This window comes from Oreochromis aureus, linkage group 6 (assembly GCF_013358895.1).
Source record: "Oreochromis aureus strain Israel breed Guangdong linkage group 6, ZZ_aureus, whole genome shotgun sequence".
Taxonomy (NCBI): domain Eukaryota; kingdom Metazoa; phylum Chordata; class Actinopteri; order Cichliformes; family Cichlidae; genus Oreochromis; species Oreochromis aureus.
The window spans coordinates 31,804,927-31,821,965 of record NC_052947.1 but is presented as its reverse complement, the minus strand read 5'-3'; the positions used below and the strand labels follow the sequence as shown (position 1 = coordinate 31,821,965).

Here is a 17,039-nt window from a genome sequence, read left to right as displayed (position 1 = left end):
AGAATATTTAAATCAAGCATCCAAACTATTTTAGTGATGTTTACGACATGTCAGTAGCTGCTAATTGCGAAGCTATTTAATTCAGAAGAAAATCAGGTCTTATTTTTTGCGCTTGATATTGAATTGAACTTAGTGCACCAGTGTTTAGAAAACAGTGTGTTTTTTGTAAATCACCAATAAAATAACCACACCTTGGCCTGTTTAGCAAATATGGCCCCAAAAACCACAAACTGTATAAACGTTGCTACCGCGGTGTCCCCCGTTGGTTTCTGAAGTTCTGTTTTAAGGCCTCACATTTCCGTCATTGTTGGAAAGGGTTTAAAAAAGGGGATGTACTGTGAAAGGCGGGACTTAATGTGAAATCGTAAGCTCATTGGCTAATGACTTATGACTGACAACTTGTTAATCAATGAGCATAGAATGGGATTCATACAAAAGATAACCCTCTATTCTGAAAAACACTATTACCAAGATTTACAAAACACATACAATTTTATTTCAATATGATCGAAAACAAGTGGCTGAGGCAATAAAGTCAATAGGAAAGTGTTAACCCTAACCCTAACGGTCAAGCCTTTTTCTCCAACTGTTTTTGCAACCACAGCTATCACCATCCTGTGGTGTTAGAGAGAAAGCATCTTTTTTTAACTTTGCAATATAACAGAACTCATTTTTTCAAGCAAAGTTGTCACACTTTGCTGACTATTAGAAAAAATGCAGGTTAAAGGAACTTAAGCTCTGACTTCACTTCCATGTTTTATATACAGTCTTTGAGGAAGAGCTGGCCTGACTCTGTCATAGGTTAAAAAACACACACTACAGAAAAATTATATTTATTTAATTTAATCTGTACAAAAAGTGAGACATAACGTGCACCTTTGTAAGACACTAAATTGTTTTGTTTCCATTTGATCTGTTATGTACATTTTTGTATGTATTAAAGATAAGGAGACTCAAAGGTGTTAGGCTGTAATTATCGTTACATTTTGTTATGTTACATTTTGTTATGTTACATTTTGTTATGTTACATTTCACTTGGTTTTATATTTTCTTTGATGTAATATATATAGCCTGGTATCAACCTTTACTCATCACTCAGCAAGAAATGTGGAATTAACCTTACAAACCTTTGTGCTGTGCTTAAGGAGAGGGTCAGAAAAAGTCAGAGCTGGGATATCCTGTTGTGACTTTGTTAGCCGATATATCAAAGTGAAACTACAAAAAATGGCATTTAACCCATTTTAAGACTTAAAATACACGACAGCCTTCTCCCACCCTCATCTTTTTAAATGTGCACTTATTTCCAGTGTTCACTCTTTTCCTGTTATTACCTGCCTACTTCTCAGTTTGCATATATGTGAAAGTGACGTATTCCTCTGCATTCCACTGCCTGTTAACCTGCAAACCTCCTCCAGTCGTCCCCGTCTCCCTGAACAGTCAGTTGAAGTGGTAATAATCTATTCCTTCCTTCAGCTGCAAAGAATTTAGATTTTCCTCCAGGTCGCCTCCAGTCATGTCCTACGAATGAAAAGATGCCATGAGAGAAAGAACATTAACCGAAAACATCATGGCAGGCCAAAATTTCTACAACACAACTTATGTAACAAAGATCATCATTTTCTTTCAAGGCTGAAATCAGCCATCAGGGTTTGTGGTCTTCAGAATTTTGACTTGGTATTTCTTACTTAAAGCAGCAACAAGCAAGAAGGAAAAGGAAATAAATAGTGAGAAAACAACCTTTTCCTGCAGCTTTGTCTTTAAGCTTCTGCCACCTGATTGGCACAGGTAGATGCACATGTTTATGTTAGTTTGTGTTACTGATGTGCAACACAAACTGTGTCACTGTGTCTTCGAGCTTTTTACATAGCTAGCTGTTACCTTTGATTGCATCTGAAAGTAAGCTTAACAGACTAACTATGCAAGAAAAGAACGACATGCTCGATGTGCATTTTGAGGCTGATACAATACAAACGTACAATAGAAACTTATCAGACCATCTTTGACACTCTGGTTTTGATAAATTTGCCCCCTTTTTTCTTTTGTTTTCCAGTGCAGGCAGCTGTTGCTAATGTTGGAATATCTAATTTTCCTGCAGGATTTTCTGCCACTCAATCAGGCATTCCTTTATATGAAGGAATGCCTGATTTGAACAACAGTTTGTTGGAACATCCCGTCTCTTGTGAATTCCAAACTCTCCTGTCAAGGGCCAAATTTTCAAAATCCTGAACAGATCCAAGAGGAGTTGCAGAAGTCTTGTTTTTGAGGCTACTTGAATTACAAAATGCTAAAAGGTTCTTATGGAATTTGCCCGATGATAGAAAAACATGACAGACTCCCTCGGCTTTAAGCCAAAAGTAATACAACAATAAATGTTTGACTAAACTAAAGGAATTTAGGTTGAACCAGAGTCTTTGAGAAAGGTTGAAATCAATATATTTGCTGATAATAAATATTTGACACCTGGGTGTAAACCCAGTGTGATTGAGTCCAGGTGTTTGTTTATGTGGATGTCATAGAGAGCAAAAGAGAGCATGATTGGGTCCAGGTCTCCATCTCCTCCGACTCTGATTACTTCTCCCAATTCCCATAATTGAGCAATTAGTAGACCCCTGAGGTGGGGTGGGGTGTGGGTCACCATAGATTTGAATCTGAATTTGGCTGTGTGATAAATAGATATTAAGTGATTTAACTGCCACAATGGATGTGTATGTCATTACATACTGAAAAGCAATGAATAAAAAAAACAATGCCATTGTAGGTAAAGCCTATGTGTACTGCCAAGATCTGGAGCATAAAATGCAAACCATGATATGTGATATATGCAAACACAATAGTGGCAAAAACATGTAATGTTTGTACAAGCATCATGCGATCAAAGATCAGGCTGCTGTCTCTACCCATTTCCTGACAGCCTCTCCTGTGTTTGTGTGTGTTATGTCGTGTAGTGGGCACACGCCCTTGATCATTATGTTGTTAACATAGATTACAGACCTGAGGAACAGATGGTCAGAAACAGCAAACATACAACACACAAACATGTTTTTTGCTCACCAGTTTGACACAGATGATGAAAGGGGCAGAGGCGTTTTTGTAATGCAGAACTGGAATCTTTGGCTTAGGCCTTTCCTAGAAAAATACAGGAACACGAGAGACGTTTATAAAAAGTTGGTCATATTTTTAGAAAAAATAAATCAGTGGAATAAAGCCATCTTGGAGCCCTGTTTAGTGTAACAAATATGATCTCACCTTGGACTCCTCGTATGTATAGAAGCCTTTCTGGATCTTGTTCTCATCCACATCACAGAAAGCTTTGACCTAAATGACAGAATGACACTAATTTCAAACACGCATTTCACAACATTTTTCATTATCTGTATCTACTGAGACACAGGAAGCAGGTTGATTTGGCTGGTTATTTCCATCTGAAGGCAACATACTTTCTTCTGATTGGCTGGGCTAAGCGATCGGTACAGCTTTCGGCCTTGTTTACCAGCGTTCCATATGGTGAAGCTCTCCCATTGGCTAAGAACTCTCTCCTGCAGGAAGTCTACTCGCAGCTTCCAAATAGTCTCTCTGTGAACAGAGAGGCCAGAGAAGTCTAAATTAATCAGACTGTCACAGTTACAACTCTAAGATTCTTTTTATTTATTATGGGAAAAAAGCAGCTGAATTTAGGCAGCAGGTTGAACACTTTCAAAGAAGCTGAAGGTCTTGGGAGAAGCTCACCTCTGAACCCGTTTAACACCTGCAGGGTTTTTTTTCTTTGTTTTTCTAAGATTTCTCTCTGGAAGTCCCATTCTGACCACTTGTGCTTGGGATTTCACACTGGGGCTCAAAGAGCAAGTATCACCTACTGAGTCAAAATGAGCAAACTTTCACTTTATGAGTCACTACTAGTGACATGAGCTGGCTCTTTGGCTATGAGCTAGGGACTAAACAACAGCTTTCAGTAAAAGACTCTACAAGTATGTTTGTTGTGTATTTGACTTTCCAAGAGTTAATTCATCTCCTATAAAAAAAAACTGTACTACTGTAACTTCTTAAAGTGGCTGAGGAAGAATATTTACCATTGGTGACATGTTACATGTGCTGTAGTCAAAATACATCAAAACCACTTTTTTTTCTCTTCTCTTATCACCTACCTATCTCACCAGAAATGAATCCCTTCATCCACTTTCTCAATTAGATTTAGATTTAAGTTGAGCAGTCGTCATTTACACTAACTGCAAAAGCTCCGGGATTGAAGAAGGAGCAAGTGTAAGGGTACAAAACAGACCTTGCAATGACCAATCGAAAAACAGCAGCTACGCTGAATGAAGTCAATGAAATGTTGGTCAGTTTGTTTACAACCGGTCTGATTGAGACAGCCTAACTCAGTTGTGCTCTATTGTAAATTATCAGTAAATACAAATGAAAGCTAAAACTACAAATTTAAACCATCCTTTCGGTGTCATACCTCCACAAAGCAGCAAGTACTACATTTATTAAGTCATGATCTGCTGTTTTAAGTAGATGGAAAATTTTATGTATGTAAATTAGCTTGACTTCCTGTAACCTCTGCACAACTGTGTACAAGGTTCTCTCTCTCACACATACACACACCCTCAAGATTAAATCTGTCTATGTTTACAAGCTTAACTCCCTTCTACTCACATTTTAAAACAAAGACACTAATAATGAGAAATCAAGCAGACATTCTCAGAAAGTACTTCACTCTCATCTCTTGATGTGAACTTCTTACTTTTTTAAGTACTGGGCCTCATATGGCAAGCAAACCCGATTCCACCACCATCGTGGAGCTCGGGTGGTCTCCAGATTCCTTGGTTATTATGCATTCTCTATACAGGCTTTGATTCTAAGGCAGGGCAGCAATATGGTAGAGATTAACTACACACAAACCTTTTCATCTCATTTACAAACACTGCATTTCTGTGTAAGTAAGCCTCCCAACTCAGTTACTGTTTGGCAGTATCTTTTAAAAGACTTCACACCTCACATTTAGCACATCTACAATTACATGCATGAGCAAGATGGATGTAAATAGACAAAAATAAGATAATGGTTTCATTTCACTAAAGAGAGGAAGTAAGTAGGCAGTACATGGGAAGGGGTAATAAGAAGTAGGGGAGAGTGGAAGGCAGTCTAGCTTGAAATAGATCTCCAAAAATAGATGATAGATGAAGACAGAGGAGGATGATTGGTGAAGGAGTGCGTCAACACGGGCAGATATACGAGCACTTAGACGCAAGGGAGAAAGGAAGGAAAGAGGGAAGGAAGATGGGATAACAGGAAAGAAGGGATGAAAGGTTAGGCGGTGTGAGTGGAGAGAAGGCAGGAAAGACCTTTTTCTTTGGTGTGTTTTAGATTTAGAGGCAGACCCACACACCTGCAGAGACTGCATGCTGATGCACAGGCAACAGCAGGAACGCACACGTGCGCACCCACACACACGCGTCCACGTGCACACACAAAACGCTATGCAATATGTCAAACATTTCGGTTCACAACAAGATCCGATTCCCTCCCAGCACCACTGGACAGATACTGAACATTCCACAGAGAGAAGAAAACGCATAGAAATTCCTGATTCATACGCTGGGAAAGTGACTGAAATTCCACAAACACAGCCTGAAAATCTCAAGCTTACTAAAACATGTGTCTGTGTATGTGTGTGTGCGCATATCAGTGTGTAAGAGGACTGAGCTCTGAGAAAATCTGGGATGCCAGTGGGCAGCTGTGAGTAGGTGGAGGATCAACACCATGTCCAAGTATGTGTGTGTGAATGCAGCTGAAGAGGAACGATGGTTGGACTGACTCAGTTACGGAGTGAGTGGCTGCTTTCTCATGATAACGATATATCAGGAGGCACTGGTCAACCCGGCACAGACCCCCTCCGTGACGAAGACTCTGGTAAAAAAAGAGAAGATCCTCTGGGACTCCCTGGAGACAGAGAAGAAGAATTACGGTATGATATGACACATGCCCAAACACAGAGAGCTGCAGCTAGGCCTTACCTCCACTAATCTGAGTCACTGAACTGAACCTCTTGAGTATTTGGTGCTTTTTAAACTGAATTGTCTGTCAAATAAGATGACTTGGTATGTGGCTAAATAAAGACCATCTGAGAACTCTGTGTTTGAGCTTTGGTGAGTAAAATTGTTTCATTAGTCTGTTTATGCATGTCTGTGTATCCCAACCATACAGCGTATAGATGCAATTTGCTAGTCCAGGTTGGAAGTGCTAGCTGATAACTTGGCACACTACCTTCTAGTCTAAATATTGTAAATTCTGATTCCAAAAATCCAATATAGCAACATTTAAATGCTAACATTAAGGGTTCATTTCTTCTTAACAACAGTCCACAAATAAGGAGTAGACCCGCTGCTGGAAGTTTGGGAGATTAACGTGTTGCACTCTTATCTGATATAGGACTCCAGCTGGTTAACAGTCCTGGGTGTTGTCTGTCCTGTTTGTAGTTTCATGATTTTTAGCAACACTTACTTTTCAAGCATTTCGTAAACCTTGTCCTAACTTTTTGTGTTGCTGTGCTCACATTTTCATGGAACAGTAAAATGACTTGATATATTTTAAGTGTTCTATAATGAATAAAATGTGGATTTACAGGATTTGCAAATCATTACCTTCTGTTTTTATTAGCATTTTCCACAGCGTCCCAGCTTTCTTGGATTTAGGCTTATGCAGTGGCTTGCAAAAGTATTCGGCCCCCTTGAACTTTTCCACATTTTATCACATTACAGCCACAAACATGAATCAATTTTATTGGAATTCCACGTGAAAGACCAATACAAAGTGGTGTGCGTGAGAAAGAAAATCATACATGATTCCAAACATTTTTACAAATAAATAACTGAAAAGTGGGGTGTGCGTAATTATTCAGCCCCTGAGTCAATACTTTGTAGAACCACCTTTTGCTGCAATTACAGCTGCCAGTCTTTTAGGGTATGTCTCTACCAGCTTTGCACATCTAGAGACTGAAATCCTTGCCCATTCTTCTTTGCAGAACAGCTCCAGCTCAGTCAGATTAGATGGACAGTGTTTGTGAACAGCAGTTTTTAGATCTTGCCACAGATTCTCGATTGGATTTAGATCTGGACTTTGACTGGGCCATTCTAACACATGGATATGTTTTGTTTTAAACCATTCCATTGTTGCCCTGGCTTTATGTTTAGGGTCGTTGTCCTGCTGGAAGGTGAACCTCCGCCCCAGTCTCAAGTCTTTGCAGACTCCAAGAGGTTTTGTTCCAAGATTGCCCTGTATTTGGCTCCATCCATCTTCCCATCAACTCTGACCAGCTTCCCTGTCCCTGCTGAAGAGAAGCACCCCAGAGCATGATGCTGCCACCACCATATTTGACAGTGGGGATGGTGTGTTCAGAGTGATGTGCAGTGTTAGTTTTCCGCCACACATAGTGTTTTGCATTTTGGCCAAAAATTTCCATTTTGGTCTCATCTGACCAGAGCACCTTCTTCCACATGTTTGCTGTGTCCCCACATGGCTTGTGGCAAACTGCAAACGGGACTTCTTATGGTTTTCTGTTAACAATGGCTTTCTTCTTGCCACTCTTCCATAAAGGCCGACTTTGTGCAGTGCACGACTAATAGTTGTCCTATGGACAGATTCCCCACCTGAGCTGTAGATCTCTGCAGCTCGTCCAGAGTCACCATGGGCCTCTTGGCTGCATTTCTGATCAGCGCTCTCCTTGTTCGGCCTGTGAGTTTAGGTGGACGGCCTTGTCTTGGTAGGTTTACAGTTGTGCCATACTCCTTCCATTTCTGAATGATCGCTTGAACAGTGCTCTGTGGGATGTTCAAGGCTTGGGAAATCTTTTGTAGCCTAAGCCTGCTTTAAATTTCTCAGTAACTTTATCCCTGACCTGTCTGGTGTGTTCTTTGGACTTCATGGTGTTGTTGCTCCCAATATTCTCTGAGACAACCTCTGAGGCCATCACAGGGCAGTTGTGGAGCTGTTTTGCAAAGAAGAATGGGCAAGAATTTCAGTCTGTAGATGTGCAAAGCTGGTAGAGACATACCCTAAAAGACTGGCAGCTGTAATTGCAGCAAAAGGTGGTTCTACAAAGTATTGACTCAGGGGCTGAATAATTACGCACACCCCACTTTTGCAGTTATTTATTTGTAAAAATGTTTGGAATCATGTATGATTTTCGTTCCACTTCTCACGTGTACACCACTTTGTATTGGTCTTTCACCTGGAATTCCAATAAAATTGATTTATGTTTGTGGCTGTAATGTGACAAAATGTGGAAAAGTTCAAGGGGGCCGAATACTTTTGCAAGCCACTGTATATCAGATATCAAATGTATTTTTGGTAGTGAGAACATTTCAAAATTATTTTTCAGCAGTGTGCTAGATGTGAGAAAGGAAAATTTCAGGCAAGGTTTCAGTTGGATTTTCACAGAATTTCCTAGTTTTCATGTGTGAAAACAGCTCATGTGAGTAAGGGTGAGAAGTCGAATGCTTTAAAGGATGTTCTTATCAGCTGTTCGAACAGGGTCTGAAAATTCCTCCCTTTCCACACCTTTCCGTCTGGGTAATTCTTTCTGACATTCACAACAAATTCACACATTCAAGAAGTGACTGTTTAAGCGTGTGGAGGTGACCAATCACTATTATTTCTGACATTTGGTGAGTCTACAAGAGCAACAAAGTGGGTTTGTGAACACCTCAGAGAGTCAGTTTGAGTAATAGGAACACTTACCTTGCCTCCCTCATCAAACGGCCCAACTTTCTGATACCATTCCCGTGAGCAGAACCATGTTGGCATGACAACACTGGGCCCATGGGAGGTGTACACCTGAAACCGACAAACAGTTAAAATTTCATAAACCTCATAAATTTTCAGTTTGTGGCAGATTTGTAGGAGTATATTCTGTTCAAAAACCTAATAAAGAGACAGTATACAGTGTCATATTAGCTACACACTGTCCAACTTAAATTAAGAGTTGCTGTGCTTGAGATTCATTTGAAAAAGGTTTCATGCACATTTTTATTCAAGAATTAATGTATCTAATGCATCTGTTTTTACACGTTTTTACCTTTAGCTCACAGGGTGCCGGGTGGAGCACAGGCAACGTCAACACATTTAAAAAAACGTTTTTTCTTGTGCCACTTTCAGTTAATAAAGATATTTAATTACTATGTTTTTATTTTCTTATACTATTTCTGTTATTTCACATTGTGCGAACTTTACTGGATGGATTTTGAAGTTACTGGCTCTGAAAAATTTCGCAATAGTATTTAAGCAACAAGCTGCACTCAGGAGAAGTTTAGTTCTATTCCTGAAAACAAAATAGGTTAGAGTGCAGCCACATGTGCTTTCTTAAAGCAGTATGTGTGCTTCCTGAAGTGTGCAGGGGAAGGATACACATTTCCATCCTCTCGCATATGATTCTTTGACTAATGAGTTTGTTTTGGCTTCTCCTCGTTTCTCTGACCGCAAAACTCTTTTAATACATCAGGATCGCATTATGTCCTCTATATTTCTTTCTCTTTTTACAGATGCAGCCCCCCAACTCATTTGTTACACCAGTGCCCAGCCCCCTCTCAGTTCCCCACCCCTGCATGTTCCTCCTCTTTGTGTGTATTTTGTAACAGCAATATTTTTGCATATTGAATCTAAAGGTCATTTCAGGTGGTCCTACTTCCCTCTCCAGCTACATCACTCTGTCTTACACACTGTGTGCATATGCATTTGTATTTGTGTAATTGTTCATGGTTGAAGTGGAAATACTACTGCGTAACAGAAATGCATCACAGATGAAAATAATTGTGCAAAACATCTGGACTCAGGCAGTCGAACAGCTGGACAGAATCTAGAGCGTATGAGTATGTGTACGTGTGTGTGTGTGTGTGTGTGTCCGCCTACGTTCATCTCTTTGCCTTTCTGTAGTAATATTGCAACATTTTGCAGATGTAAGCTGTGGCCAAAAGCATGAATAAGAGGAATAAGACCAAGTTCTGGGAAAGACTGAGAGCATTAGGGTGAATGTGAGTAATCAGAGGGGTAGAGAACATTTTAGACAACCATATCTAATGCCCTACAGATGAACGTTAGAGTAAAAGAAGCAGTGCTCAATGTAAATCTCAAAGTTTAACTCGCTTAAGTCCAGTTTCTTTGTCAAGAAAGTAAAAGCAAAGGCAGATAGAGTCAAGAAAGAGAAGGGGAAGGAAAAGGAGCGGCTTTTAAGCCTGCAGAATCAATGTATGATCTCATTCTCATGCTCCATGAAACTTAATATCATATAAATATCCTGGAATGTCTGCTAAGGAGTTATGCAGACCTTGTGTGTGTGTGTTAGGGAGAGTGAGCCAGTCCAGGTTGTCTTGTATCCTTAGTGACAGCGTGTTTTGTTAAGTCAGAAACAGCAGACTTCCATCTTTACAAAAACAGACATACTTCCAGGGGTTTTACTTTTATATCACTGGTTCTCTTATCACTTTATGAATAATGTAACTTTTTAAAAATGGGTAAAGTATTCAAATGCAAAGTTTTATGGAAATATTTTCACTTGTTCACACCGTCAAAGAAATCCTAAAAAAATGTTCCAAAAGTAAAATTTCTAAATACTTATAGTGTGAATAAATAATACTATTACTTTATGCAGCCAACACTGATTTTGCCCATTTAGAGCGCCTGTATGCAAACACCAGAGGACACAACTCTCAAAACTTGCCCACTCAATTTGATTATGAGTACAAGCATAAAGTCATAAATTACAGCAAAAACGTGGCCAAGCTGGCCAAGTGACCAAATGCACCGTGCTATCTTCCATGGCTTTGAGTGATTAGTAAGGTTCATGACTAGTTCATAGTTCCTCCTGCCAGTTCAACAGCTTGTGCATCTGTTATGCATCTATCAGGGTGTATTCACTGGTTACCTTATGGCTTCACATCTATGACAGAAATCATAATTCCATTAATGTAGTCAGCACTTAGGTCAAGAATCTTTAACATGACCTTTTATGTCTTTATGGAGCTCTTTACCAATTAATTTCCTAAAGTCATGTGAAAAAGAAAGTTTTCACAGCACACAGCAACTTATATGTTACAGTTCATCATAGGACAATTAGAAAAAGACTGAACAAACATGGCTTATTTGGCTTATATCCCTCTAAAAAGAGCATCTCATACCTACTGACATGCATGCTGGTGGAGGGATGATGATCTGGGCTTGTTTTGCAACCACATGGCGCAGGCACCTTGAGTAGACCATAAACTCTTTGTATACCAAAGTATTCTAGAGCTAAATGTAAGACTATCCAACAGCTAAAGCTTGGCCCAAACTGGGTCATGCAGCAGGACAATGATCCCAAACACAGCAGCAAAGAAGAACCAACGTGCTGCAATGGTGCAGTCAAAGTCCCAACCTCAGTTTGATTGAAATGCTGTGGCAAGACCTCAAGAGAGCTGTGCATAAGCAAATGCCCACAAACCTCAATGAACTGAAGCAACGCTGTAATGACAAGTGGACCAAAACTCCTCCACAATGATGTGAGAAAACGATGAAGTCATACAGAAACCAATTACTTCAAGTTGTTGCTTAAAAAGGTGGCTCTATAAGCTACTGAATAACAGGGTTTACTTAGTTTTCACAGTACTTCATAGTATAACGAGTCCTTGACATGACTGCAGATGCCATCAATGTATGAAATATAACAAGGAGCACAGAAACAGTTTGAAGCATGTAGATTTATTGAGTAGTGAGCTACCTGTTTTCTTATTTTTTTTAATGATGTAATAGTAATACACTCAATTTTTCAGACAGCTTTACAGTATAATAAAACAAAAGTGCTTGTGTATGATGATTTGGTAGCTGCACAAGGCTTTCTACACAAAGCTCAAAGGTTTTTCCACAGTTACCAGCTTCCACTACAGGCTGCCCTCAGCAGACAGCTGGCACTGGGGCCTGTTTCCTCTGCTGGGATTGTGATAGACAGAGAGGTCAGGAGTGATGCAGCGTCCTCTCTCCACTCCACAAACACATTTCCGTGGAAACTGCGTACAGCAGGTATGTATCCTGTTTCAAACTGACCTAGTAGCTGCCTGTCACGTGACCTCACACATTCACATATGCACCCGAAAACACACATTTGTCGACAATCAAAACATGCTCCGCTAAGCTGCATTCATTTACCTGTGTGATGAGCTGGTCCTGACTGAGTGTGTTGATCCAGCGAGTGTAACGCTCTGTAGATCCCTCTGGTACCCGCTGGACTCTGCAGCCAATCAGCTATCATGGAAACACACATTACCAACTTTGTGAGTAAAATAAATATTTTCACTCCAAGAACCACCCAAAACATTTTCAGTCATTTTAGACAAAATTCTGTATCAGAAAGAGCTTCTGTGTTTGTTTTTTTTGTAAATCGAGCTGCACAAATTTCCAACGATTTGAGTAATTACCCTCAGACTAAAGGCTGAGTTTGAAATATTAACTTGATTTTGAAGTTTAATAGAATTTTTTAACATATTTTTTTATTTCACATAATAAAAAACTAAGATATTATTGGCAGAATAACTAATAATTCATCGAAAAGTTCTAATACAGTTCACCCAAATAATGCAAACTACTGCCTCATATCGTGTTTCCTTTGAGACATATTCAAGCAAAAAAAGTAAAGAAAGAATTACATCAGAATCAGAGGAGGTCTTACATAAAGAGAGAGGTTATAGAAAACTGAAAAACAAAATACGGGTCCCATTTTTTTGCCTACAACTATAAAAAAATTACAGTTGGAACAAACCAGGCAGGTTGTTTATGGAGGACAGCAAGCCTGCTGTCTCCATGCTGTCGCCCTTATTTTCCACACACACATGACCTATAACCCCTGACCTGCTGGGTCAAAGAAAGCATCAACACCAGATACTCAGTCTGTTCTACATGCCAACTGTACAGCAGCATGCACACGCATGCACATGCTCACTCTCACATCAATATCTTTTTTTTTGGGGTTGTTGTTGTTTTCATTTTAACAGTGCGATTGTCAGAGGGAAAGGTAGAGAGGAGGAGGAAGAGAAGTGAGAAGAAAAGACAGGGAAGGAAGTGATTAAGCAAAAGCTTAAGAGAGAACTTACAGAGTTTTTGTGCAAGACGGACGCATCATACTGCAGACGAATTCTTTGGGGCAACATAATGTCATCCTAAAGTTAAGAAAATAATCATTTTAAATGTTTATGCCAATAACATGTGACAACAAATGCACAATACACACAATCCTTTTTCATTTGCACTTAATGAACTATATTAGAGCTTGGTCAAAATGGTTTAGGTTGGATTTTCTATTGTTAGTTTTTACAATTATAGCATTTTAACATAAAAAATGATTTTTTATAATCTTGGAGGGGACTGTCTAACTGCAATGATAGATAGAAAATAGGGAAAAAACGTGATGTACACAGAACAAGAGTTTATCTTCATAGCGTGGTTGAGATAAAGGCTAAATTTAAAGTTTAAGAGGGTAAAATATATCAGTATATCAGCAATACCAGAAAAAGAGTCATGAGAATAAACATAAGGAGCTGACTGCTTTCAGATAAAGCAATCTTATAGGCACTGGGTGTTTTCTGTGAAAAGTTAGCAGAAAACAGCTGAGTTGATATGATGCGACTCAGAAAGATAAGAGCAAATATAGCCAGAGGCGATCAGAGGTTCGAAGATTGTCAGATGTTTGGAGCTTTCATTTTTGGCTGTGTCAGATGAGTGTTTCAGATAAGCAGCTACAAAGCACTGTGTCAAAAACAGAGCTATTCTCATCCAACTTGAATTTCTCTTTCATGTTCGCAGCTCATTTAGCCCATCAGTCGGTAACTCGACTGCTGAGATCTGTGTTTGCATGTATTTTCTGGATAACTGAACACCCCGATATGATTTCATTATTTTGGACACACTATTGTATGTGTTATGAAAGATATGAAGCACGCTTAGTCACACCCACCGCATCCTGAAAGCACAAGTATTGTCCACGACTCTGACATATGGCCTTATTCTTTGCATATCCCACTGAAAGACAAAAGAACATTTCATGCTTATCTGTTCTTACGGTTTTAAATATGTCTTTATGAGACAGTTAAATGTGTGCTTGGATTCTTAATCAACCATCAAATCCGACAACGTGAAAAAGTGCTGCCGGTGTGTAAGCGCTTAAGTAAAGGCTCATTTATTATATTTCTGCTAGCTTGAGGGCTTTAAAATGTACTGCAGATTGTAGCCCATTGAAATGTGTTGCAATACGTTATGATGCACATTCTAGAAATAGGTAAGAGACATGAACTTAACACATCCATCTGAAATCAGTATAAATTGCTGCAGAGTACCAGTTCCTGTTTCAGTCACAGAAAAAAAAAAGTTTGCACTGTATTTCTGCACTTCTCCTTAATTGAGCATTCACAAGAATAACTCCAACACTCATCACAGAGTGGAAGAATTTAAGGACCAGATCTTAAATTGGTGCTGTTGCACCAATGGAAACTGACTTATTGTCTGCACTGCTTGTTTTAATACAATGGGCTGTATACACACCTCGCTACTAACTGTGTAACGCTTCTGACAGTCACCAAACAAAGTAAAAGTACTTTAAAGCCTGTTGGACACCATTTCAATGAAACATTTTGTTCAACCCAGTAACCCTCATGAAATGGTGAATGTGCAGATTCAGTGCAGCTGATCCCACTACTGATCAGCTGGGCTCAGAGTATAAAGACTGTTAGAAATGGCTCATTTACTGCCAGTAGGCCAATTTGGCAGCATTCACGCTGCCTTCTTGTTAATGAGCTCAGTAGCTTTCACTGTTCTTTGGAGAGATTGTGTTTGGTTGAACTTTTGCCTTTGTTTTTGGTTGTTTCAGTATAAGGGCTGCTGCATGGCTGGTTTTTATGTCGACCATGTTCATATAAATCGATTTTACATGTAAGTAAATCCCCCTTCTTCTACATACTTTCCATTTCTCCCCAGAAACTTGTCAGTACTCACCTGAAACATAGTTTATTCTGGGGAACGTAACAATGGCTTTCATTTGATATCGTTAGCTGCCACAAATGGTGATAGGAACTACTGGGAAGATGTTACGGGAATTATGAGTATCCACTAGCATTAAGGCCTTCACGTTCAAATACAAAATAAAGGTCACATAATTTGATTGGGAGCGTGGACTGACTGCTGATCATATCCCAAAAGTTACTGACCTCCTTTAGGTTGTTCAGAGTTGTGACCAGAGATCACCACTGAGATGCCCTTTGCCTCTAGCCTCTCCCTCCAACCTTCCACCACTTTTTTCGAGTCATCCTAAAAGACACACACATGCATAAGAGTTAAGTGATGTCTCAAACTATGAGACAATTTATTCTTTCACTCGTGTAAATATGCCTACAAAACCTACGGTGCTTGCGTCGTCAAACACCGACAGCTCCATGGATCCAGTGAAGTCTTGGACCAATATGGCCTGCAGACAATCATCCAGCCAGCATGATGCATTATACACTGGCATGACAATACTCTGAGCAAAGAAGACACAAATAGAAAGTTTACACTCAGTTCAACTGCTGCTTTGGCAACCACAAAAACAACAATCAAGCAGGATGGTATAAACTGGAAGTGCAGGAGGGAAGTGATCTTGAAAATGAGTAAAATTGCAACTGTAGCACTTCTTAAATCAAAAGGGCATGGAAATAACAAAAGTCAAACTCCTACATAGTAAGTTGAAATTGCCAGTGTCTATATGTACAACATTTCCAGTATATTAGGCACAACTTGGTTCAGACCAATCAAGTAGCTGTCTAATATTGTACTGAACCTGTTACAGCTGCCAAAATAAGTGACACAACTAAGGTATAGACTTGGGACATGTGGGGGTATCCAGTGGTACTTGGTGCTGATAATTTAGCAGTGGGTTCTGGATTTCTGGTGTGGGATCTCCATCAGTCAGGCTTGTTTTATAGACTTCATGTCAGTCCTTCATCGGGTAAGAAACTGGGGCAATAATTCAGGGACTTTTTCATTTTTAATGGAACAGTTTTGTTTTGTTTTTTCCATCTTGTCATTAAGTGCCCTGTGCTGAATTGGAAGCCGTTGATGTTGGCTGACTGGTGTGGCTCAACAGATGACACTTTCATTATTAGTATCTGTAATGGTTTACACAAGCCCTGTATCTCTAGAAGTCAAGCCTGCTGCTCTATTAGTTTGCTCTTAACAATTTGAAACCGTGTGTAAATGCCACAACACCAAAATAGAGACGAGGATAAGCCTGTATGCTTCGTAAACAAACTATTTAGGGTGGTAATACTGGCCATATTACTTTTTATAACTTTTACTCTCTTTAATGTCAGTATCGACATTAAATTGAGTCATCATCACCCACCACATCCACAGTGCTCTTCTCCTCCTCCTGATCTTTGCCTCCTGTCAGCGTTTCCGTGGTGCGGAGCCGCTTCGGCGGGTTCATGTCGACCTCTGACTCCCTGACCTGCTGCCCTCTGTCCTCACTATTACTCATGGGGCCAACAAAAAAGCAGCCAAGCGACCGCTAACTTGAGGGTATCGAATATAAGCTATAAGAAATGGCTGCAAATAATAATGTGTGTACATGGACAGAAAGGCAGGCAGACACGCGGAATCCACGTGGATTAAAGCAAAGCCATTTTAGGACACTTCTCAACATGAAGTGGACCCATTTCTACTACAAACATCACCTAAAAGGTGTCCTGTGAATTTTGACAGCGGACATCGTGACAATTTATCCTACAGATGTAGCTCAAACCCACAGTGTTGCTAGCAGTTTAATAACTTCCGCAAATAATGACTCCCATGCGCTCATTGGCTCCTGCAAAACACGGACAGACACCGGATTCGCTGCGGTTCACTGTCAATCATCGAAAGCGGTGACGTAGACAAAGCGTATGCGCTGCTGTTTGTTTGAAGATACCGCCTTTCTGAAAACATGGCACCGGTAACATGTAAGATGAGACTTAAATATTAAAATAAACTGTCGAATTCAAGATATTGGGATT

The 17,039-nt window shown here is 39.8% G+C and overlaps 1 protein-coding gene across 3 annotated transcripts; it reads right to left on the bottom strand.

The window, feature by feature from the left end:
- Nucleotides 1-817: 817 nt before the first annotated feature.
- Nucleotides 818-16,811, bottom strand: b3gntl1 (UDP-GlcNAc:betaGal beta-1,3-N-acetylglucosaminyltransferase-like 1). Of its 3 annotated transcripts, XM_031744388.2 has the most exons (12): nucleotides 16,391-16,811; nucleotides 15,413-15,529; nucleotides 15,219-15,318; nucleotides 13,973-14,037; nucleotides 13,113-13,178; nucleotides 12,172-12,267; nucleotides 8,737-8,832; nucleotides 5,816-5,940; nucleotides 3,438-3,573; nucleotides 3,247-3,315; nucleotides 3,052-3,126; nucleotides 818-1,518 (listed from the first exon to the last, which is right to left on the bottom strand). In XM_031744388.2, exons 1-12 carry the CDS (start codon nucleotides 16,523-16,525, stop codon nucleotides 1,438-1,440), a joined length of 1,161 nt encoding a protein of 386 aa, XP_031600248.2. In that variant the 5' UTR covers nucleotides 16,526-16,811; the 3' UTR covers nucleotides 818-1,437. The 3 variants fall into 3 exon arrangements, with proteins under 3 accessions (XP_031600248.2, XP_039469625.1, XP_031600249.1); XM_039613691.1 differs by lacking the exon at nucleotides 3,438-3,573; XM_031744389.2 differs by lacking the exons at nucleotides 13,973-14,037; nucleotides 15,413-15,529; nucleotides 16,391-16,811.
- Nucleotides 16,812-17,039: the final 228 nt, after the last annotated feature.